At 41.7% G+C, this 25,213-nt stretch overlaps 1 protein-coding gene across 2 annotated transcripts; it reads left to right on the forward strand.

Moving 5' to 3' along the window:
• Positions 1 to 1,355: 1,355 nt before the first annotated feature.
• On the forward strand, positions 1,356 to 22,843 carry TCEANC (transcription elongation factor A N-terminal and central domain containing). Of its 2 annotated transcripts, XM_074945924.1 has the most exons (4): positions 1,356 to 1,440; positions 12,614 to 12,773; positions 16,274 to 16,376; positions 20,930 to 22,843. In XM_074945924.1, the coding sequence occupies exon 4, from the start codon at positions 20,938 to 20,940 to the stop codon at positions 22,024 to 22,026; it is 1,089 nt and encodes a 362-aa protein (XP_074802025.1). In that variant the 5' UTR covers positions 1,356 to 1,440; positions 12,614 to 12,773; positions 16,274 to 16,376; positions 20,930 to 20,937; the 3' UTR covers positions 22,027 to 22,843. The 2 variants fall into 2 exon arrangements, with proteins under 2 accessions (XP_074802025.1, XP_074802033.1); XM_074945932.1 differs by lacking the exon at positions 12,614 to 12,773 and having other exon boundaries at positions 1,426 to 1,440.
• The last annotated feature ends 2,370 nt before the right edge of the window (positions 22,844 to 25,213 follow it).

Here is a 25,213-nt window from a genome sequence, read left to right on the forward strand (position 1 = left end):
TTGTCCTTCTCCACTAGCTTTATACCTGCCATTCATTTTAAATTATTATTGCTTTCTAACCCTACTCTACAGTTGACATCTATTTCCTTCAGTCTCACTTATTTCGTGGGGAGAGGAGAAGAGAGACTCCATCACTGGAAATAAATTTTAAACTTGAGTTTGTATGTCAAATCCTCTCCTTCTGGAGACATGCGCAGGGGTGTAAAGGGGGAAGGTTCAAAGGCGAAGCATAGCTCTTCCACCTCTCCTAAGTGCACAGTGAGGGCACTCCCTCCTGTTTCAATGTACCAGTGAACAGAGGAGCATGGTGTGTGAAGCTTCTGAGGTTTGTGTCAGCCTCTATCTGCAACACATTACAAAAAGAAAAAAGAAAAGGAGTACTTGTGGCACCTTAGAGACTAACCAGTTTATTTGAGCATGAGCTTTCGTGAGCTACAGCTCACTTCATCGGATGCATAGCATATCGTGGAAACATTACAGTTATAAATATGCTAAGAGACCCATTTACAACAATCACTCCTGACCCAGAAACACCACCATACCAAGACTTTAGTTGAGTAAATGAAGCACAGCAGAAGCCAAAATGGAATGAATATTGTACTTGAGTCAGGAGGCAACTGCGTTGGAAACAGTTTTATTCGTATTGTAGATGTGACCTTAAAACACAGGTCCAGTCATGGGGTGAAGGTGATATCGACAACCCCCCCCCCCACACACACACACACTGTGTATTCTTTTTATGATCTCAAACACCATGCTTGTAGGACTGAAACCTTTCCACCAGCCTCACCGCAGCTTAAGGTGGCTGCACGCTGCCTCGGTCTCTCTCCTTCGGGGGGGATTTGGGAGGGTGATTTTGCCAGTTCCCCTCTGGAGGCTGGGGGGAGAGATTTTTGCACGTGTTGGAGACATTCACAGGTGAATGGCGTGTGTGTGTGTGATTTTGCTGCCTGTGTGACAGCACAGAAACCACTGGGGCCACGTTAGCCCTGCAGCTGGCTTCCCCCCACACTGCTCCAGGCCTGGGCTTTGTTATGAAACTGCTTATACGTGGTCTGGCCGCCAAATAAGAAGGAGATTTCCCTCCGCTCTCCCGCCACAGCGTCTCCCCTCTCTCGGGGCGGGAGCGGGAAAGTCCGGCGGGGCAGGGAACGCTGCGGGCGGGATTGTGCGTTACAGTCACTCCCGCCCCTGGGCAGGGGGCGCGGCTCAGCTCTCCCAGTCTCTCGCGCTGCCTCTCCCGCCCGCCCGCCCACCGAGCACCGCCCAGCCCCCCACGCCCCCGCGGCCACGGCAGCAGTCGGCGCTGCGCGGCAGGCGGGGCGGGGCGGGGCGGGGCGCGGCTCCCCCAGCTTGGGGCCCGCCCTGCACGTCAGCGGCAAGATGGCGGCGCCCAGCTCAGCCTAGAGGGGCGGAGGAGCCCCCTGCCCCAACTCGGAGGTAACGGTCGCTGCCCCGCCCCCGGGATACCGGGGAGAGACCGCCTGCCCCTCCCGCCCCCAGTGATAAGGGGGGTCAGACCCCTGCGTCCCCCAGTGATAGCGGGAGTTAGATTTAGGGGCACCCTGCAGCCAGGGGCGGGAGACACCGTCTCCCCTAAGCCCGTGTCTGCGCTCTAGATCGGGGGCTCCCCGCCCTATGGGGGGGAACAGCCAGATTTCAATGGATCTGGGTTCGACTCCTACACGGTTTGTTTTGTGTTAACCTGAACCCTGGAGGTGAAACTCAGCCAAACCCCACCCCTTGTCACAGGGAGGGAGGGGTTACGGTGTCTCCCACCCCCAGGAGATGGGTAAGCAGTTTGGGCCCCGCTTCGTACCGAAGTTTTGCAAACTGAATCCACTTCGTATCCAAACCTAGAACCAGGCAGGTTTCACCTCCCTTTGGGTTTTGTTGCTAATGATCAACACACTCTAGTCTTGGTGGGCTGAAGTGTAGAGTTGACTTCTGTGGTCAGTGTTTACGTTACTAACTCCTCCTCATTCTAAGGTAATAGCCACAGACATACACAGTACAAGTTTTTATTTATGGTAGGCCCAGTTCACAGATAATTTTCAGTCCTTTTGCACCAGCTATGCTTGAACAATGGCATGCAGATTATCATTATTTATATTGACGTGTCACCTAAGCGCCCAAGTCATGGACCAGGACCCTGTTGTGCTTGGGGGCTCTGTACAAACACAGAATAGAAAGACGGTCCCTGCTCCAAAGAGCTTACAATCTAAGCAACAGTATGGTTCCACCAGCAAAGGGGGCCTTCTAGGATGCTCCCATCTGTTTCCCGGCTGCTACAGGGGCCTTGGGAAGCCATGTGCAAGCTAGGAGGCTGAGCTACCCTCCTTCCAACAGCCCAAGAATTGAGGAAGCATAAGTTGTCCCAACCTTTCTCTCTGGGCCAGGCTGTGCAGGAGCACAGGGGTGAATTTAAGTTATGGTGCCTAGAATAAGATAGGTGCTTTACAAGTCGAGGATCCTGTTTAGAATATAAACAGATCAGTAGAAAAAATAAAAATGGTATTCAGCAAAAGTAAGTGACTGAGCAAGTAACTATATTCAGCATTTGTCTTGTAGCTCAATGTTAAACTTTGTGTTCTCTCTTTCCATCATGTTAAAGGGATGATAAGGAATTTGGGAAGGGAGAACAAGATGTACTCTGATCATACAGTGATGAGAAGCAGTATATAACCCTCAGATAGAAGGATAAGAGCCTTGTGGGAGAAATGACTTTTAAGGAAAGATTTGAAAGGCATATCTTGGACCATAGTGAAAATATGTCACTTTCTACAGTAACAATCTACTATGGGATTGATTGCCTGAGTAATTTCCATGGTGAGTTTTATATCTTGTTATCTGACGCTGTCTGCACTGGAGTTTACCTTTGTTACAGCCATTGATGGCCAGTCGCTGGTGTAGCTACACTAGTGCAAAAGTTATGTCTATGCTACAGAAGAAGTTTTGCTGTCAGTGTCAGAGCCGGGCCATGGTTAGCCTGGCCTAGCATCAGGCACAGGCCAAGGGAGCCAGTTACCAGGAATCAGGCTGGGCTGGAACACCCAGAGATCAGAATCAAGAGAAACCAGAGGGCAGAAACCAGGAGATAGTTACTAACAGTCAGGCCAAATCAGGATACCAGGAGGTCAGGATTTCTATGAGACTCCACTTCGATGGGGTCTGCGTGAAAGAAGCTTCATTCAGGATTGGGGCCTTATTGGTTTAAAATAGGTAAACCTACAGTATGATATAAACAAAATTTGTGGGAAGTGGCAAAATAACTGAAAAATGCAAAATCTAAGAATATGGGATGAGACCCTAGAGGCTATAGGCCAACTTTAAACCTGCAGCGTACACCAGGATGACAAAGGCAGGAAGGTTTCAGAGTAGCAGCCCTGTTAGTCTGTATCTGTAGAAAGAAAAGGAGGACTTGTGGCACCTTAGAGACTAACAAATTTATTAGAGCATAAGCTTTCGTGAGCTACAGCTCACTTCATCGGATGCATACAGTGGAAAATACAGTGGGGAGATTTTATATACACAGAGAACATGAAACAATGGGTGTTACCATACACACTGTAACAAGAGTGATCAAGAAAGGTGAGCTATTACCAGCAGGAGAGTGGGGGGGGGGGAAGAACCTTTTGTATTGATAATCAAGGTGGGCCATTTCCAGCACTTTACAAGAACAGTAGGAGGGGAAATAAACAAGGGGAAATAGTTTTACTTTGTGTAATGACACATCCACTCCCAGTCTTTATTCAAGCCTAAGTTAATTGTATCCAGTTTGCAAATTAATTCTAATTCAGCAGTCTCTCAATGGAGTCTGTTTTTGAATTTTTTTTGTTGAAAAATTGCCACTTTTAGGTCTAATCGAGTGACCAAAGAGATTGAAGTGTTCTCCGACTGGTTTTTGAATGTTATAATTCTTGACGTCTGATTTTTGTCCATGTATTCTTTTACGTAGAGACTGTCCAGTTTGACCAATGTACATGGCAGAGGGGCATTGCTGGCACATGATGACATATATCACATTGGTAGATGCACAGGTGAACGAGACTCTGATAATGTGGCTGATGTGATTAGTCCTTAGTGGTGTCCCTTGAACAGATATGTGGTCACAGTTGGCAACGGGCTTTGTTGCAAGGATAGGTTCCTGGGTTAGTGTTTTTGTTGTGTGGTGTGTGGTTGCTGGTGAGTATTTGCTTCAGGTTGGGGGGCTGTCTGTAAGCAAGGACTGGCTTGTCTCCCAAGATCTGTGAGAGTGATGGGTCATCCTTCAGGTTCAGGCAGGAAGGAATCTGATAGTAGGTAGTGAGGTGGATGAAAGAGAAGTAATGGCGAGAGGAAGATGGAGGAGAGTTGAGGAATGCTTTGCTGCTGGGGAGGAAACACTGTTGTGGCGAATAGGTGCATTTTTGCCAACTCTTACAATTTTATTGTGAGTCTGACAAAATTTTATAATTTTTTTCTTAACGCACCAGCTCTTGGAGTCAGATGATTGAAAGTGGAGATAAGCATGCATTTTTTTTAAAGTAAGTTTCTAGACCATATGGTTGTGGAGAAAAGCTTGAAGATGTGAGCATTGAAGGATTAAAACCCAGAAGGCAAATACAAAAATTAATTATTAAAAAAATAGTGATATTTAAAGGAGCCTGACTCATGTTTTTTGAGAGGTTGGGTTTGACAATGCTGTGGATTCTATTGCACATAAAAAGTGAATCCAGGGAAGTACTAGTCTAAAAACCTATGAATACTCAATGGGTTTGGGAGACATCATTTTGAATTGAAATTATGCTCAGTCCCTACTATTGAGTAACACAGTTACATATTGTGAAGAATCTGATTTCTTCTTGGATGATTTCTGTAGTGTTAAGCAGTTTTACCATATTGGCTATCTGTCCTACGTGACTGGCAGTATGAATTTAATGGTTTTCCTCCATCTAGCATGAATCCATCTATCTGAGCAATTTAGAAAACTAAACTGGATTTAATTAAATTAGTTCATTTATAAACTGCAGCAGTTCCTGTAATTGTATTAGAGTCTCCTGGCATGTTCTTAGAATGAGAGAATTGGATATAGCATCCTCTGGCTATAAGGGAACAGTGAAGCATTGCCAATTCAATATTGTCTTTTTCAGATTTTACAGTAATAAATTGTAGGTCTTTTAAAATTCACTACCTCTGCAAAATGTGAGATGGGGGTTTACTTTTCATATCATGGATGGGAACTAATAAAATAAAAGATTTTCTCACACACCCTAAAATATTTCTTTGGGTAAATAGTTTTGATTGGGTAAATGTACTGTGAGAATTTAAATGGTACAGTGTCAATGGTACCAGCACTTACTATTTGACTCTTACAGAGTTCAGTACTCCAGGTAAGCCTTGCACTCCGCTATACAAGTTTTGGGGGGAAGGTTCCATAACCCTACCTCTGTGAAAGCAGTAGGGTATGCCTTTTCCATAGTTCTCAAGAGACACTCCCAATTTAAATTAAAATTATGGTAATTCGCAGTTATCTTTTGTCAAAAGTTGCTTAATGCATACCAAAATACTACTGTCTTGTTGTGACTGGTCTGTTTTTTAAAATATTGTAAATCAAACATAACTCGCCACCTGTTACTAATTTACAATACTTGAATCTTCTATTAAGATCTGGAATTTTATTAAATTGCTTTCCCCCAACCACCCCATGTTCACTAGTCATTTTTGTGTCCAAAAATAATAGTGCATATTTTGAAAACAAATCCCTTGTGACAAAAGCTTGATCTGTTATGAGCTCCCAGAAGGAAAGAGATTCAGCGTTCTTATCGAGTGGTCACAGCTATTACCTGTTACTGATAAGTATTGAAAAGTAGCTGAAAGAGAGAAGGGATATTTTCCTGCCTGTTCCTGTTCAGTTTTGTCATAAAGATATGTAGAAGGTGAAGGGCTGGGGGAGAAGGAACGTGTATGAAGGAATATATCTTCTTACTCTCAAGTAATACAGTGTTGCATCAAAAGTTGAAAACACCAGGCTAAATAATTCTTAAGACTGACAGAAATATGATTTGGTCATAAATCAGAGATATCATGGAAGTATTTTTCTACCTGAAACAGCTGCAGATTTCAAGAAACTCTAATAAAGTCTATTACTAATGTGTAAATATAATTTCTTAAACTCATTAATGAAATTCCATCTGAACAATGTATAGGACAGTAATAAAATTAATGTAATTATCATGTGATAAAATATAAGCAGAATTGCATACCATCATTTTGCCACCAAAGAAATTGCAAATAAAAAACAAGTGGAAATGCTGTCTCAGTTTGTATGTGTTAAAAGCTTGTTTTAAAAAAATTAAAAATACATTATAGAATTATCACAAACTGACATGAAGCTAAACAAAGGGGGAAATGCTGTTATGGAGATTAATATTTACAGCCCATGAAAATAGCAAGCTATAAGTTAGTCCTTAATCTTTTTTGCCTCACTCAGGTGAATAATCCCATTAAATTCAACAGGACAACTCATATGAGTAAGGCAAGTGAGATTGGGGATACAATATGTAAACTAATAACCATTCTTCAAAGAAACCATCATCACATATCATGTTGGGAGGGACTCATGCCTCCACCATCAGATCAAGTGGAACTCCTAAACTAATGATAAAATTCATGCAGTGTGAGTGGTTCAATTCACAGATTCTCTAGTGCTGAGGACTTGATGCCCAGGATGAAGACCCTGTGAAACTATATCTTTGAAGTAGTAGAATAACAAGCTAAATAACTGCTCCTTACATGTGATCAATTTAATGATAAGAATGTTTGTCCGTGTCTATTAGTACTGTCATTTGCATATACTCTTAAATATTTCAATAACCAATGTTATTGTTATAGTTCTAAAAATAAGAAAAAACAGAGAAGACATAATAGTCCTCCAATATGATCATTTCAAATGTGTAACAGAGAGCTAATCAGTAAAAAGTTTTCAAAGAAAGAAATATTCTTATTCCTTGCGACATAATATTTTTTCAAATAGAAATAAATGTGACATTTCAGTTGTCTAATGACTAATTTTGGATGCTTTATCAGATCTCTGTAGAAAAGTAATTTCATATGTGACCCTCGGTAATACCATATGAACACATTTCTACGTTTCTACATATAAAACTTTAGCGTATTTACGTCTGCTAAATATAAAAAAAATGATGTCAGCTTATAACAAAAAGGAGGCAGTATTACTACTCGAATAACTATTTTAATGGTATTTTCTACATCCCATCAAATATTGTTTCCAAAATAGAAAGGATCACAATCTATTTTAGGGTTTTAGACTGCTGCCTATCACCACAGTATCTTAACACCTTCCATGTAAGATCAATAGAAATAGTGAAGTCATAATGGACTTCCTGGAGTCTCTGGCACTTCTCCCTTTTCAGGGTGAAAACTCTGCTTGGGGTAGGGTTTTTGGTTTTGATTTCTTTTAGATTTTGTTGGTAGCAGTGTAGATGTGGGAGTCGCTTTTGTCCGTGTCATTTTGAAGGTAGAAAGGGCTGCATAGAGATTTTGCAGTATTTCCTAATGACTTTGGATTCCCTTGATCTCCTCCAGTAGTTTGCTCCATAGCTGTATTCTCTCTGTTTAGAATGCTTTATCTCACATGGTTTTTCCTGGGCTTTGTGGTCTGCATTGTCCTAGCTGTCATGTTGATTCATAGATCAGAATTTGATCTTTTATGTAGCTGAGTCATAATTAAGGCTACGATTTTGTCACAGAGGTCCTGAGGCAGTGGGCCCTCAAGCTCCTAGCCACCATGGGCAGTGGGGGTACCCTGCAGCTCCTGGCTGCTGTGGGGGGCTGGGGATCCCCGTAGCTTCCCAGCCGCCATGGTGGGGCTGGAGGACCCCAGCAGCTTCCCTGCTGTTGCGGCAGGGTAGTGGGACCCCCGCAGCCCCATGGCGGGTCAGGGGGACACCCAAATCTCCCCACAGGGACAGCGGCAAGGGGATCCCTGCAGCTCCCCTGTCACTGCCAAGGGACAGGGGGACCCCCTGTCTGCCATGGGGGGGCAGAGGGACCCCTGCAGCTCCTCTCCATCAGAGGAGGGCAGGGAGACCTCCGCAGCTCCCCTTCCGCCACAGTAGGGCAGGGGGACCCCCGGAGTCCCCAGCTGCCACAGAGGGGCAGGGGGACCCGGCAACTTCCCTGCCACTGCAGCAAGGCAGTGGGACCCCCGCAGCTCCATGGCTGCCACGGCATGTCAGGGGAACCCCCGCATCTGTCCACAGTGGCAGCAGCAGGGGGACCCCTGCCACTCCCCTGCCACTGCTGTGGGGCAGGGGGACCCCCTGGCCGCCCTGGGGTGAGCAGAGGGATCCCCTGAGCTCCTCCCACCACAGGGAGGCAGGAGGACCACCGCAGTTCCCCTCCATCACAGCGGGGAGCTAAGGGACCCCCGCAGCTCCCCACTGTGGCGGCAGCAGGCGGGTTTCCACAGTTCCCCATCGTTAGATATATTAAAGTTGGAAGGGCGAAAGCCATCCTAGGGTATGCTTAAGGAATTAGCAGATGCAATCTAAGAACTATTAATGATTGTCTTTGAGAACTCTTGGAGGATGGGTGAGGCCCCAGATGACTGGAGAAGAGCAAATATAGTTCCTATCTTTAAAAACAGGATCAAAGCGTACCCAGAGAATTATAGACCAGTCAGCCTAACTTTGATACCTCAGAAGATACTGGAACAAATTATAAAGCAATCCGCTTGTAAGCACCTAGAGGATAATAGGGTTATAAGTAAGAACCAACATGAGTTTGTCAAGAACAAATCATACTAAACCTACCTAATTTCCTTTTTTGACAGGATTACTGGCCTCGTGGATTTGGGAGGGGCAGGGAAGCTGTAGACATGATATATGTTGATTTTAGTAAGGGTTTTGACATAGTCCCACATGACATTCTCATAAGCAAACTAGGGAAATACTGTCTAGATGAAATTACTATAAGGTGGGTGCACAACTGGTTGAAAGACTCTACTCAGAGAGTAGTTGTCAATGGTTCGCTGTCAACTGGGAGGATGTATCCAGTGGGGTCCCACCAGGGTCGGTCCTGATACTATTCAGTATTTCATTAATGATTTGAATAATGGAGGATATGCTTAAGGGCTGTTATAAAGAAGACATAATCAGTTGTTCTCCATGTCCACTGAAGGTAGGGCAAGAAGTAATCAGCTTAATCTGCAGCAAGGGAGATTTAGGTAAGATGTTAAGAAAAACTTTTTAACTATAACGGTATTAAGCACTGGAATAGGCTTAAAGGGAGGATGTGAAATTCCCGTCACTGGAGGTTTTAAAGAACAGGTTAGACAAACTCCAGTCTGTCTTGCCACCTAGGTAAATTTGCCTCTGTAATAGAGATCCCTTACACCAAAAATCACAATAATATTCAGGTTATTCCTAGTCCCAAAGGACCAGTCACTTACCCCAGATCAGTTGTACATCAGATCTCAACCCAAAGACAATGCTTGTAGCCAATCCTATAATACTAACTAAAGATTTATTAACTAAGAAAAAGAAATGAGAGAGTTAGTTACAAGGCTAAAGAAGGTAAACACACACGCAAATGAATTACAGTCTTAGGATCCAAAAACTGATAGCTGCTGTATATGCAAGCTCTATGTCCTTTAGGGCTAACCCAAACTAAGCAGCTTGGGGATCCCTTACTTATGCTTAGAAATATTGCCCTCTCTGAACTCCAAGCAGCATAGTGATACGGTTGCTTCTTGTCGGGCATGTTTAATTCCATTTCCCCAGAGCTCAATCTTATGGGATGAGTTCACTCACAGGGCCCCTCTTGTGGGAGTTGTGGGTGGGTGGGAATCAACGAAGTCTTTGTCCTTTGTTTCACAATGGCTCGTTTGGTTTCAGTGGGGTTTTTTTGTGTGCTTAACTAGCACTTTACACTAATTAATGTTTCTTTTCTGTTTGTTGAGTGCATTGTAAATCTCTGTAGTTGTGTATTTTATACTGTAGGCTACAGACATTATAAGTGAGATCAATACATACAGCATCCTGCAAGCATTTCATTAATTCTAAACACTACACACATTCTTATTAACTTAACATCTATTTTAACAGTGCTAACACCACAGGTGAGCCAGGCTGGTTTCCAGCTATGCATTTGTCAGTGTTTAGTGAGTCCTAAGGACCTTGGTATGAGCGAGCACCTGGTCAGCCATTGTCACAGTCAGGGCTTGAGAAGCTTACTTGATGCCTACTTGTACCATGGCACTCCTAAACTGCTAGCATTCCTGTCAGCAGGCCATTGTTCTTATCAGCTTTGGGCAAGTAGGTATCTGATTAAATTTGAAGTACCATAGTCCCTCTCTGGCTGTTGGAAAGGAGAAACATTTTCTCTCTCTGTCTCAGACTCTGGACTATCTTGAGCATGTTTCTTTAGGTCCTTTTCCCCAAGCCTTCTGACTGTTGCACACGCAGTCATCTCATCTCCACTACTCTTCCCCTCGCTCATCTTTCTAGATGTTGTGAAGGGTTGTTTTTGCTGTTCTTCCTCCCACCCAGCCTCTGTTTTTATTGGTGGTCCTACCCAGTAAATAGTTTCAGTGCTTTCCCTGATAAAGTTCATAGGTTTTCCAAATAGTAGAGTGAAGTTGTCCTTATTTTTGTCAGTTTTGAGCTTCCCAGACAGTTCTGAATAGTAGCAGTGAAGACTGATGTGACACTGACCACTGCATTGACTGCTGCAGCAGGGGCATTGGAGCTGTTTGCCTGCAGACCTAAGAAGGCAGTACTGTATCAGTTTACGCTCTGTTCAGGACTGGAAGGTAACCTTCATAATCATAAGTGCTAGAAGCTACCCTCTCACCACTTAACGTGTGGCACATTCAGGTTAGAGTGCTCCTCCAGGCCTAAATGTTCTCAGTCCATTAGATCATGCTGCCTCTTTTCTAACAAAAGTTGACATTAAAATGCTGTGCATGCAGCATGACTTTCTTTGCTCCAAATTTACTATTGTTTTCCCTGACCTGAAAATAGAATTATAAGTACTTGAATAAATGGATTGAAATGTTGCCTAGTTTCACTGTAGCTTCTATAATGATTACTACATTTTTTCCTGAAAGACAGTTTGTTGGTCTTTTTAACTGTACTTAAAATTTCAAAACAGACAATCAACAGCAAAGAGTGGATTCTGCTACCTTTCTTCTTTTACATGCAGCAGAATAATGTCAATGTTACAAAATTATGCTAAATCAAGCCATGCATCCTCTGCACACTTTAGGGACTATGATTTTGCTTGGCTCATCTGTTGCTTGGACTTTTGAAAAACTGACCCTTTAAGGTAGAGACCCACAAAAGGAAAAAAGCAGTAATCTTGTGTGCTGGTACAGTTATAATAATCCAGAGTGAGTTTTCTATGTCATAGAATCCACCCATAGTAAATATCAGTTTACACTTAAGGGGGAAAAAAAAATCAAGATGTCATGGATTTGTTGTACTACAGCCCCCTCTGGTGGTAAAAAAATTAAATCCTGCATTTTAAAATTGCTGAGTGCCTTCTGTAAAGCAGTGGTTCTCAACCAGGGGTACGCGTACCACAGGGAGCATGCAGAGGTCTTTCAAGAGGTACATCAACTCATCTAGATATTTGCCTAGTTTTACAACAGGCTATGTAAAAAGCACTAGCGAAATCAGTACAAACTAAAATTTCATAGAGACAGTGACTTGTTTATATTGCTCTTTATATTATACACTGAAATGTAAGTACAATGTTTATATTCCAGTTGATTTATTTTATAATTATATGGTAAAAATGAGAAAGTACGCAGTTTTTCAGTAATAGTGTGCGGTGACACTTTTGTATTTTTATGTCTGATTTTGTAAGCAAGTAGTTTTTAAGTGAGGTGAAACATTGGGTACTCGAGACAAATCAGACTCCTGAAAGGGGTACAGTAGTCTGGAAAGGTTGAGAGCTACTGCTGTAAAGCATTGTCTTATCACTTCAAACACTTGAGATTTTTCTTCTGCTTCTTTCCTATTCTGCCTCTGTTCCCAAACGTTCTGTTTTTTCCCCCAACCGCTTACTTAGAGCAGTGTATTGTGACGTGGCTAGGACACTGGGCTGTGGATCAAAAGATCATGATTCTCTTCCTGGTTTTGTCACTGACCAGTTATGTAACAATGGGCAAGTCACCTCACCTCTCTGTTCCTGAAAATGGGGATAATGATACCTACCTTTGTAAAATTGAGTTCTATGGTTGAAAAATTATTATGCTAGAATTAAGAGTTATTTATTATTAGTGGATAGGGTGACCCAATAGCAAGAGTGAAAAATCAGGATGGGATGGGGGGCAAAAGGCACCTATATAAGAAAAATCCCCAAATATTGAGGCTGTCCCTATAAAATCTGGACCTCTGGTCACCCTATTAGTGGAAGATAGTGACAAAATACTGTTGTGCTTAGCCTCTGGTCGGAGAGAGTAAGTATGGGATAATTTGCCACTAACTGGGCCACATACTAACTTGTGCCCATGGTAACAGAATGAAGCAAACTAGGGTCCACCTGGTAGAGGAGAGTAGGGTCAAAGCTACTGCTTTACACCATGTTTTCTCTCTCTCCACAGAACACAACTATTGGAGCTCCATCACTCTGGGGAGTGGAGCTTTGAGTGGGAAGGAACTCTGTGGCATGCTCTTCTTGAGACCTGAGTGGATTTTCGATAGAAAATATACCCCAAAATTACTGTTAGTTTGAACCCACAGTGATACACATACTCTAAGGAGGTGGGTTTTTTGCGTGTCTGGGTGGGATTATATTGCAGCATGGCTGCTTTGGGAGCAGCACAGGATCCTGGGCATCCATACTGATGACCCTAGACCAGTGGTCTCCAACCTTTTTATGCCCAAGATCACTTTTTGAATTTAAGGGCAACCCAGGAGCCACCCCACCCCTTCCCCAAAGCCCCACACCACTCACTCCACCCCCCCCCTCGCCATCACTTGCTCTCCCCCACCCTCACTCACTTTCACCAGGGCAGGGTAGGGGGTTGGGGTTCAGGAGGGGGTGCGGGCTCTGGGCTGGGGCCGAGGGGTTGACAGTGTGGGAGGCGGCTCTGGGCTGAGCCTGGAGCAGAGGGTTGGGGTGCAGGAGTGGGTGAGGGGTGCAAGCTCTGGGAGGGAGTTTGGGTGCAGGAGCGGGCTCTGGGCTGGGGCAGAGTGTTGGGGTGTGGGTGCTGGCTCTGGGAGGGGACTCAGGGCTGGTTTGGGGTGCTGGCTCTGGGTGGGGGCTCAGGGCTGGGGCTTGGGGTGCAGGAGAGGGTTCAGGGTGCTGGCTCTCAGAGGGGTCTCAGGGCTGGGGGTTGGGGTGCAGGAGGAGGTTCAGAATGCAGGAGGGGTATGGGGCGCTGGCTCTGGGAGGGGGCTCAGGGCTGGTTTAGGGTGCTGGCTCTGGGAGGGGGCTCAGGGCTGGGGGTTGGGGTGCAGGAGGGAGTTTGGGGTGCAGGAAGGGGTTATGGGGTGCTGGCTCCGGGAGAGGGCTCAGGGCTGGGGGTTGTGGTGCAGCCTCTTGCCGGGCAGCACTTACCTTCAGCAGCTCCCGGCTGGCGGCGCAGAATGGCTGCCACTAAGGCAGGTTCCCTGCCTACTTGGCCCCACGCCACTCCTGGAAAGCACCAATGCACCCCTGCAGCCCCTGGGTGGGGGGTGGGTGACACGTGGCTCCGCACGCTGCCCCTTTCTGCAAGCACCGCCCCCGCAGCTCCCCTAGGCCGCAGCTCCCCATTCCTGGCCAGTGGGAGCGGTGGGGGTGGTGCTTACAGACAGGAGCAGCGTGTGGAGGGAGACCCCTAATCCCTGCCTGCTGGGACACGCTGGCTGCTTCCGGGAGCGGCGTAGGGCCGGGACAGGTAGGGAGCTTGTCTTAATGGTAGCCCCACTGCGCAGCCAGAGATCGCGATTGACTGGGAGTTCTCCTGCCTGTTCTTTTGAAGAACAACTCTACCTCCCACCCCTCCAAATACGCAAAAATAACCTTTTTGGATGAAACCTCCAGTAAAAACTTGTAGAGTTTTATAGCTACCGTCAGTGTGTCTTACATTGGTTAGCACACAGATCTCTGTTTGCTATTGTGTGAGCTGGGACAAAGGATTTGATGTGATAACTCTCTTCCATCCATCCCGGAGTTTGAACTCCAGAGTCCTGGCCTGGTTTATAGAGCAGTAATTGTGCTAGTGCCACTCATGTTCTTTTCACATTGCCTTTTATTTTAATAAAACAGTGACTCAAAAATTAGAGTAAGATTTTTGTATTTTATATGTGTATATTACTTTTAATCCGGAAGGATCCTAAAGCCCTTCACAAACGAAATACAGCAGTGCTGAAATGCTTCCAACTCTCGGACAGAGAGCAGCAGACATGCACATCTGTGCATGCTAATGAGAATTTGGTCAAAATACTACAGTAAACCCCAAATGTTTTTAAAAGTGCTGTGGACCCCTAATGACTTTGAATGACAACACACCCATTTTTAAGTTTTTATATGAAAAAAATACACAATTCTTCTGGAACAGCTCAAGGTTTCATGGTCTTCCTCACCCTTGATCTTTTCTTTGTGCTGGGATGGAAGATAGGGCATTTAGAAATGTACCCACATCACAGACCACTCATTCCTCCTATGATCCAAGGTGGGGGTGCTCTTCCTTTGAGTGTGGGACTGGTTTAGACATTCACTCCTGGAGGCCAGCATAACCACTGTTTCCAGAAAATTCTGAGGGAATATACTGTTTTTTCATCAGCTAACTCTGTTGATGTGAGGATCAGACTTTATCCTATCTTCTGTCCTCATTAGTGATAAAATAGTGCCTAGGCTTTCTCTTCCCCATCTTTGTTCTCACAGGTTACCGTGGTTTACAGATGACCTATAACAACCAAAGTGAAAGCGAACTTTTGAATTCATTCCACCTTGTTGGTCTGAAACACCCAGTTTTGTTGACCTTCAGGACATACTGTAGGGCCCCTCTCTTTTTCTGAGTGGAAGGGACACAATAAGGCTGGTATTGTGCATGGTGGAGCATTTTGGGGTTATTGTTTTGATATCTCCCATTGATTTTCCGATTTTGGGGGAGCTTCTGGTCTTTTAAAAATATTTTATCATAAATCCCTATAGTGGTAGGATATTACTGTTTACTTACAGATGTAATTTAAAACATTGTTTAATTCTGAGTGATGAACATTTTAAAATTTACCAAAACTCAGTGTACAGCATGTTAAACCAGAAACAGTTGGCCCTTAACAACATTAGTTTAATTGGCAAACCAGACATATTGGTATAAGAAATTAACAATCAAAATGACTAAAGGTGTCTTTCCTCTGTGTGTACGAGAGAGAGAGAGAGAGAGAGAGAGAGATACACGGATTGTCCTTTGTCATTTACACAAAGTGGCTGTTTTCATTTGAGGGATTTTTTGCTGGAATATCTCTAGGGCTCTACCAAATTCCTGGCCATGAAAAACGCATCACGGACCATGAAATCTGGTCTTTTGTATGCTTTTACCCTATAGTATACAGATTTAATTGGGGAGACCACCATTTCTCAAGCTGGAGGTCCTGACCCAAAAGGGAGTTTCACGGGGTGTATGTGTGTCCACAAAATTATTTTAGGGAGGTCGTGGTATTGCCACCCTTACTTCTGTGCTGTCTTCAGAGTTGGGCGGCCAAAGAGCAGTGGCTGTTGGCCAGGTGCCCAGCTCTGAATGCAGCGCTCACCAGCAGCAGCACAGAAGTAAGGGTGGCAATACCATCCCATGCCATTCTTTCTTCTGCGCTGCTGCTGGTGGCAGCTCTGCCTTCAGAGCTAGGCTCCCGGCCAGCAGCCACCGCTCTCCAGCTGCCCAGTTCTGAAGTCGGCACAACAACCACCAGCAGTGCAGAAGTAAGGGTAGCGGTACCACAATGCCCCTACAATAACCTTGTGATCCCTCACACACCTCCGTTTTGGTTCAGGATCCGTACAATTACAGATTTAAATAGCTGAAATCATGAAATTTATGATTTTTAAAATTCTGTGACAGTGAAATTGACGGAAAAGGACCATGAATTTGGTAGGGCCCTAAATATATCTTAATAACTTGATTAAGAGCCCAGATAAATTGTTTGCTGATGATGACAGAGCAACTTCAGACGTTAATTCTTCTGGGGCCATCATAGGGTCTATTAACAGCTTTGTGCACATATTTTGATAACTGCTTTAACTGTTCTGGTTTTTCTTATCTAACTTTGCTGCATAGATCCTGTGTGAACTGCTCCGTTTGGAGTCTTTACTATTCACTGAATGCATACATCAACCTCTGAGGAAAGATTTCCTGTAAACACATCTATTTTGTTTTACGTGTAAGTAGCCTATCTCTTGAGCTGTAAATTTTCTAAGATTATAATAAATGTTCATTTAGTTGTTCAAGACACTTATTTTACTTCTAATCCATATTATATTTAATCTTTTGCTATGGCATATTGATTCATACATAGGCTGTATGTGTTGTTTAAAGCATGTATGTTTTTAGTCATTTAGAGCCAAGTCCTGAAAAAGTTAATGCATGCCTGGGAGATTCAGAAAACTCGTAAGTAACTTAACCACTTCATGTGTGCATGTGCATGTAAAAGGTATGGATATAGAATTTACATGTGGCATGGAACAGTGCACACACATTTGTAACCATTGTAAAAGGGCTGGAAAAGGTCTCGTTTGGAGGTGAGGGTGTTAGCCAAACCAGTGTCTTATCCTGAAGTGCAGTATAATACATATTGGATGAGCACATGACACTGTAGCTAATTTCACCCTGTGTCTCATGACCAACCATAACAGCCAGCAGATTTTCTTCCTCTTTCAACACCAACTACTTGATCTTTGTAAGACAGGAAACTAATCAAGTGCAGTGCTGAGTTTATACATCTGCTCTCTCAATGTGTAACTTTTAGTTACGTAATCTAGTACTTGCTGGATTGGATCTGTATTTGTCATTATTAAGGATGTAGGATACTTTTGGAAATGAATAGTGTTATTTTTTCCATCACTTTAGTTTTTTAGAATTAAACAAACCTCATTGTACTAGACTGTGTATATTTCTAAACTAAACAATGAGACTGAGGATGTTGTTATGCATACAATTCAACTGATGTAACTGAAAAATGTATCCTGTCAATCTCTCTTCTTTCTAAATATTTTAAAACTATACTTAAGTAGCATTTTTCATTTTTAATACCAATCATCCAAGATTTACAAAGCTCTTTATACGTATTCATGCTTGACATTTTGGAGGCAGGTTAGGATGCCAGTAGAGGGTGTCAGTCAGCTTGGAAGAAGGTCAGGCTGGGCTGTGGTTCACACTTAGGGAAACATGGCAGACCCTGTAATAAATAATTGATATTAATTTCACTGTGGGCATTGATGATGTCTGCAAATTCAAAAAGATAACATTGCATTGCTTTCCATTCAGTTCACATTTGGAAGATTTACATTCAGTTCACATGCAGAAAGTTTATCTTTGCATCCATAATGTACTGAAACATTTAGTTTAGTGAAATATTAAATTCTGCACAAATAGATAGCTTAAATAGGCTCCTTCCTTCCTTTTCCCTGTGGGATGATCATGTGGACTTTTAAAACTTTATATACAGTAAACATCCCCCTTGTGCTATCTCCTCTCTAACTTCTATCTGTAACTACTCCTCTGTGGATGTATAGTCTGGATGTGTACCAACAGTTTTCCCTGACTTTGAAAATTGTCATGAGTTAAGATCACAAGAGCCTTGAAAGTGGATTCAGTCTGTCATGCTGAGCAGATTTTCAAAGTGAAAACATGGGACAGGCAGTCTGGGAATATTTATGGATTGTTTTTGGAGGCAGTCAGGGAGGTGTGAAGCAAGGGGTTTGGCAGCTGGGGAATAAAGGGCAAAAAAGGCTGCCCACTCTACCTCTTCCTCATATTTTCTATTTTTCTCTTTCCTCACTTTTCCTGTGGTCATTTCGCCTCTCTTTCAGCATCCTTCAGTTTTCTCCCCTTTGACCTTCCCCTCACTCTCTCTACCATAATTATTCATTTTAAGTATTATTATTTGTATTACTGTAGCACCTAGAAGCCTTAGTCATGGACTAGGACCGCATTGCGTTAGGCTCTCTGCAAAGACAGAACAAAAAATGGTCCCTGCCCCAAAGAGCTTACAATCTAAGTATAAGACAAGAGACAACAAATAGATACAGACAAACAGGGGAGGACAAGGAAGCAATGAGACAGTATTGGTCAGCGTGTAGGCAGGTGCCTCAGCGCACCAGCAGCCCTATCTCCCTTTTATTCTTAGTCCTTTTATTCTACCCCAGCTCCAGAGATCCTACCTTAATCCTCTGCTCATCTGTGATGCAAGGAAGCTAGTCAGATGCATGAATCATATTAGGCAAGCTTGGTAATTACCTGCATATGGCTGCGCAGATCATGTGAGCTGTTTGTCAGCTCATCATTCAGTGCACTGCCAGGCTTCTGCTCGGAACCTTCATGACTAAGGCAAAGCAGGGTGACACATGTGACAGGTCTGGTGAAGATGTATTCCTTAATATGTGAGCACTTAGCCAACCTGTTATCAGTCTCACCTTCTCAGCTGGCTGATTTCTTTAGCTGGTCAGAGTCAGAAGGGATATACAAAAACTGTGACAAAACACTATTTCTGGTTTAAAAAAAAATTGACTGGGACAAACCCTGAAAACAGTGACACAATCACACTGGTTTACAAGGCCAAGAATTCACTTTAGTGAATACTTCATCCAGTCTTAATTTATGCTTATCAAAGTGAGATAATGGTAAAGTATTAGGACTGCTGGTCTTTTGTACAAATTTGTATATTGTTCCTGTCCTGAGGGCTTTGATTTTTGTCATGGGCATAATGAGACAGGCATAAGGGAAATCTAAAAACAGTCAAATGACAAGAATCTACATCCCGAATGCCCTTTACTTTTTCATTAGGCCACATAACAGTGCATATGCTGTGAAAACATTATTTGTATAGCACAGTTAGTGTGCCAGGTACTTTATGAAAAATACACGAAGAGGCCTTTGCCCTAAAGAGCTTGCAAAAAGAACAGATAAACAATTTCTAACATAAGAGTTGCTATTCTGAAACCTACTTTACCGTTGTAAATAAATAAAATATTTGCTTGCTACGGGATGTAGAATGTTGGAACTAGTAGGGGAAAGGGCAGAGGAGATGACCTCAGTGGGAGTGTACTGGTCTGGTCCCACTTCTCTCTATTAGCCTCCCAGGATTTAACTTAGCAGCTCCCAATTAAATTTGTTCATCTGTGTACTATAACAGTTACCCAAAAAACCCCAAATGTCAAAAATAGAGTGTGTGTATGTATGTATATATATATTAACACATGTAATTAACACATTTTAAAAATGAAAATTGTTGGAGCCACAACAACGTCCTGAAAAATATATTCTGAATTGTATATTGGATTTATTCATTTTTCCCTGGACAAATGTGATTTGGTCACACAGTGCACATATGTTAGCCATATGATTTTATCTTCCTGACATAGTCAAGGCCTAAGAGAAGCTTAATATGAAGAAGCAATCAATGCGTGTTACAGTTTTCTGCTGCAAAACACTTTAAATATGATCACTGAAAGCTAGTTTCATATGGGGAGAATGTGAATGCACAGGTTTCTTAAAGCCTTTGTACATTTTATGGTTTCTCCTGGATATGCATATGTAATCCCCATTTATGTCAATAACATTTAGACATCAGCTGACAGAAAAATGGGCTCCTGGGTTTTTTGTTTTGTTCTAGGGGGGTGAGATGCAGAAGCTGATTTGTTATAATTAAAGCTGCCTGTAATGGCAAACAGAAATGGGGAAATCATGGCTTTGTCATGGTAAACAAATGCAATAAATAAAAAGGCAACATTCTGGCACTATTTAATTAAGTGTTTTGTTATGATAAAGTCTGTGAAAGATGATATCTTTTATTTTACAATGAAAATTGTTAAAGCCAGATAAAAGATTTTATATTAGATATTGAGACACCCAAACATTTGGGAATTTATTAAGCCAAAATTGTAAACGTTCATGGAAGACTCACGCTAAGAAAAGGGCTGGCTGTGGTGACAAAGATTGATTTAAAAAAAATATTAAGCCACAAAGCAAAATCTTTTAAGATGGTCATTAACTTTTGGATGCCCACCTTCCTTGTTTGTCTAGATGTGCTGACGATCTGTAGCTTCCATTGAGTTCAATTGGAACTGAGTGCTCAGCAGTTATGAAAAACAGGTTCAAGAGGTCTCAAGTGAGGAACCCAGAAGTTGAGGCATGCAGAATCAGTGACCAAACATATAAACTTGATAATAATACACCAATTCTCTGAAGACTGCATTGACTTTCTATTTGCTTCTTGGTGAAATTCAAGTGGTTGACATTGATATATAAAGCCCTAAGTAGTTTGTGTCCTGGCTGTATGAGAAAAAAAGTGTCTTTTTGTGTCATTGTAACAGTTTTGCTCAGCCCGAGTGCTCTAACAGTCTTTAAATTTTAAACATCAGAGGACTTGTGGCTGGGCATTCTCAGTAGTGAACACTGAACTTTGGACCTTGTTTTCCCCAATTGACTAATAGAACCAGAGTCTGTTAATATTTAGGATATAGTGCAAAGCCACTCTGTTGTCTCAAAACTTTGACTGAGCATGTAACTGGCTACATATTTAGCTTATTTTAGTATCTACTTCTATAATGTACATTCAAATAAGGACATGTGTGGTGTAAGTGAGGTTTTTTGCACCTTTAAGAATAAAATAAATTGTACAATAACAAAGCTTATGAAAGTTTGCAGAACATTAATAATAATAGCTTTCTCTATGGTCATGATGATTATATCATATTTTTATTACTTTTCTTTCAGGTTTAAAAATGTCTGATAAAAAAATAATTATGAACAGAGCCCATTATATTGAGAAGCTACTGTCTGAAAACAATTTCCAAGATATTGGAAATCACCTTACAGAACTTGAAGCTGTTGATATGACTATAGAATATCTTCAGGAGACTGATGTTGCCAAAGCTGTGTACAGAGTCTTCCAGAACTGTCCTGCAATAACATTGAAAAAGAAAGCAAAGCATTTATTATCAAAGTGGAAGACGCTTTACAAGAATAACTATCTTTCATCGGTACAAGGTAAAAAGTCAGTTTCTCAGAGTGTGAAAGAGCACAATGAATATTTCAGTGTGGTTCCACAAGAACAAACTGAGTTTTCTGGAGAATTGAATCAGCATGAAATGTTAGATGCTGCTGGTTCTAACAGTTTGCTGACATCACAAAACGTTTCAAAAGATGAAGTGTATAATAAGCCAAAAAGCAGTGTGAATCAACGGGGTCTTTTAGAAGAGCAGCACACCGATAATGAAAACACTAAACCTGCTGGCAGTGAAACAAGCCCACAGCAAGGACATACGAAGCCCATGAGGTTGAAATGCACAGAACTTATTTATAAAGCCTTGACTGATTCTGCCACAAGCAAAGAGGAAGCCAATAAGTGGCAAGAATTATCCAAAGAAATTGAAGAGCATATTTTTGCTCTTCATGCTAGAAATGACAAAAAGTACAAAAATTGTATCAGAAGCAAAGTCTCTAACTTGAAGAATCCTAAAAATTGCCACTTGAAACATAACCTATTTTCAGGGACTATGAGTCCAAAGACTTTTGCTGATATGACAGTGATGGAAATGGCCAATGATGAACTGAAACAACTCAGAGCTTTGTACACAGAATCATCTGTTCAGGAACATCAGCTTCCCCAAGTTATTGATGGCACACAGACAAACAAAATAAAATGTAGGCGCTGTGAAAAATTTGATTGCACTGTCACTATGATTGCCAGGGGAACTCTCTTCCTGCCTAGTTGGGTGCGAAATGCAAATCCAGATGAACAAATGATGACTTATGTTATTTGTAATGAATGTGGAGAGCAGTGGTACCACAGCAGATGGGTTTGTTTGTGATTATTAATCCTTTAATGAATATCATCACTTAAAAGTGAAAAACATAAAATAGATATCAGAAAAAAGTGTTGGGATTATTTTTATATTTGTTTTAGATGTTTATAAATCAGTGCTATTGTGCAGACACAGCAAATAAGTTGTAGGATAATAGCTAAACGATAATGGTCATAAAATCATTTTGGAGGTTGTATTGAAATTATTTGTCTTAAATTTTATTTGCTGTAAGTGTGTAAAATAGGCATTGTGTTGTAATATAATTTAGTGGGAAACATTTGCATGCTTGTTACAAAGATTGCTTGGTATTTTGAAACAGTTAAGGACTTAATTTTCAAAGGTATTGAACACTGTAGTTCTTATTGTCTTCAGTGAGATTTGTGGATGCTCAGCATTTATGAAAATCAGGCCATTAGTACAGTTTAAGCAAATTAATGGCAATACTGTAATTAACACATTTTTTCCAGGATGATCACTGAAGACTGTCCAACACAGACCTGCTCTGTAATTAAGAGAAATTCACTTGCAAAAAGCGTCAGATTACTTCTCTAACCAATTTAATCATGTTTAAGTAGAAGGATAAGCTGCCGAATATAAAAGATACTGGGGAGAATGGTAGCAAATTAAAGCAAAAATGGACTTGGATGTAAACTGTTTTATAGCTAAGCAAAAAATGCTTCTTTAAAAGAGATCCCAGATCAGATGAGTATGATATAGAGTATTATATCAATTTGAGATCCAAACTTGCATTTTAACATGGTATGCATTACACCTGGTAGTAAGTGTTTGCAAAATTAGACCCCTGAGGGCCTGATTCAGGAAATCACATATGCACATTATTAAATCATCCTTATTCAAGAAATTAAGGGATGAAGTTAAACATATGCTTAAGTCTCATTATGTGCTTTCCTGAACAGAGATGTTTTCCTGAATTGGGGTCTTAGTTACTAATTACAATATGTTACATTTTTCCTCATTCAGGTAATAAATACATGAGGGAAAAAAACCTCTGTTTTTACTCCAAGAATTGGTGAATTATTGTGCTCTACGGTTGTTGCTTTGTCCAATAGTGAAGCATCTGTCCTATTTCTAAGTTCATATTTCAGGTTTATATAATGTGTGGTACTAGTACAAACTAGGATTAATACCTGTATCCTGCTAGCATCCATTTATTTTTCTTCTATGTCTTAATTTACTTTTATTTATATTTTCTCTTTATGCATTTATACAACACCATGTCAATTCCTCTTCCAACTATTATGGGCTATGGTTCAAAAAGCACCAATGTTCCCATTTGTTTGTTTAACATATAAAATGATTCCACTAACCCTGGTTAGCTGTGTAGGTAGGTGTGATCTGGGAATGAAATTAGCTTGTGTTTACAATTCTTTGTTAGTCAACATTTCCAATAACTTGAATGATGCACATAGCGGATCAAGAAGGCATTCTTTTTCTGGATGATATGAGTAGGGGGAGCATCCAATACAACATGTAGGAAGGAGATGAGACAAACACACTTGCTCTCCAAATGAATAATTTCATGCCTTACATCCCTATATACTTTCTCTGTTATTTATAACTCACTATCAGCACTTAACTCCTAGAAGAAATAGCCCTTTTATTCAATCCCAATTTTCTCAGCCTAGGATTCCTTCAACTCTGTGTGATGCAGAGAGAATATAGTGAGAAAGAATGCTGTCTTGATTGAGAGATGTGAGGCTATGTAACAAAACTGAATTATTGCTAGAAAACGTCAAATTCATAATGACTTGGCTGGATGGTGCAGTGTTAATGCAATAGTTGTTTTTTCCAAGCATGCTTTACACACCAGGGGAATTGTTCGTTTCCTATTGTGTAAACACAGTAAAACACCTACATACCTGGCATACTTCCCAGGCTGTACTTGGGACTTAACAGGTGTTTTGCAGACCAAGGAAGAGAAACTTGCGGAGAACCTGCCTGTTTCTGGCCTTGTCTACGCTACAGGGGAAATTGGATCTAAGCTACACAATTTGAGTTATGTAAATACCATAACTCAAATTGACATAGCTTAGATCTACTTACCGCGGAGTCCACACTACGCGATGTCAACGGGGGATGTTCTCCCATTGACTCCCCCTACTCTGTACTTCACCAGATTGAGAAGGAGTCAGGAGAGCAATGTGCGGTCGATGCATCCATCGCCGCTTGTCAATCCCCCGGTAAGTATAGACAAGCCCTTAGCCAGCTCCAAAGGAGTTTAAAACGGTTGCTCCATTTATATGTCTGGCACAAATGAGGCATGGCTGCCTTTTTCTGCTAATGCACTATCCTGAGAACACTCCACCCAAATAGAAGCTTTCACAGAGCCATTACAGAGATGATACAAGTAACTGATCATTGGTGAATTACAAGCTAACTAAAGGGAAACTGTCAACTTAACAAAATCACATCTTTCTGGAAATGGTGTATCAACTGCTGTTACAAGTAATATTTTATACTGTGGTAACTGAAAACAATGAGAAGAATACTATACTTTTTTCTGTTTACTTTGTGCAATTGATAGTACTTTTTATACACTCTGCCCACTGCTTCCTCTGTACAACTAATCAGTTACGCCCTGATCCTGCAAACACTTAAACATATGCCTAACTTTGTGTATGAGTAGTCCCGTTGATTTCAGTGGCACTATTCGTCCTAACGGTAGAAGAGTGAGTAATCTTTTGGATTGCAGGAAAAAGGTAAAAATACTTCAATGGTGACCATCATACATAAAATTCTGCATGCTATAATTTTTGAAGTCATCCTGTTATGGAAAACAGCAGTACACAAATACAGTACATATTAGAACATTGTGTAGCAGGCGGTGTTTATTTAGAGCTATGAACAATGGACATTTTTATAAATAACTTATTCTGCCTGCATAAAGATTTTGCAGCAGCTCCAGTGCTCTGTCAAGTTCTAAGGGGAAAGGGAAACTTAAAAAAATGTGAACATTTCAATAGTAGAATTTGTAGCCATAATGCTGAGCAGGTTGTGAAATGTTATGAGACAGAATAAGATGGAGTAATTTCCAAAGATTGTTAACCAAATATCTGGTTATTGACAACTATAGTGGTGGATTGTTACGATAACTGTTGTTAATTACATGGTAAAAAAAATTAGACTTGTTCAAGTGATTTGACATGTTCATTCCACTGAAGGTGCATGTGTG

This window comes from Natator depressus, chromosome 1 (genome assembly GCF_965152275.1).
Source record: "Natator depressus isolate rNatDep1 chromosome 1, rNatDep2.hap1, whole genome shotgun sequence".
In the NCBI taxonomy this organism is placed as follows: domain Eukaryota; kingdom Metazoa; phylum Chordata; order Testudines; family Cheloniidae; genus Natator; species Natator depressus.

Coding starts and splice junctions, on each gene's coding strand:
- TCEANC (XM_074945924.1), top strand. CDS start 20,938: ATGTCTGATAAAAAAATAATTATGAACAGAGCCCATTATATTGAGAAG.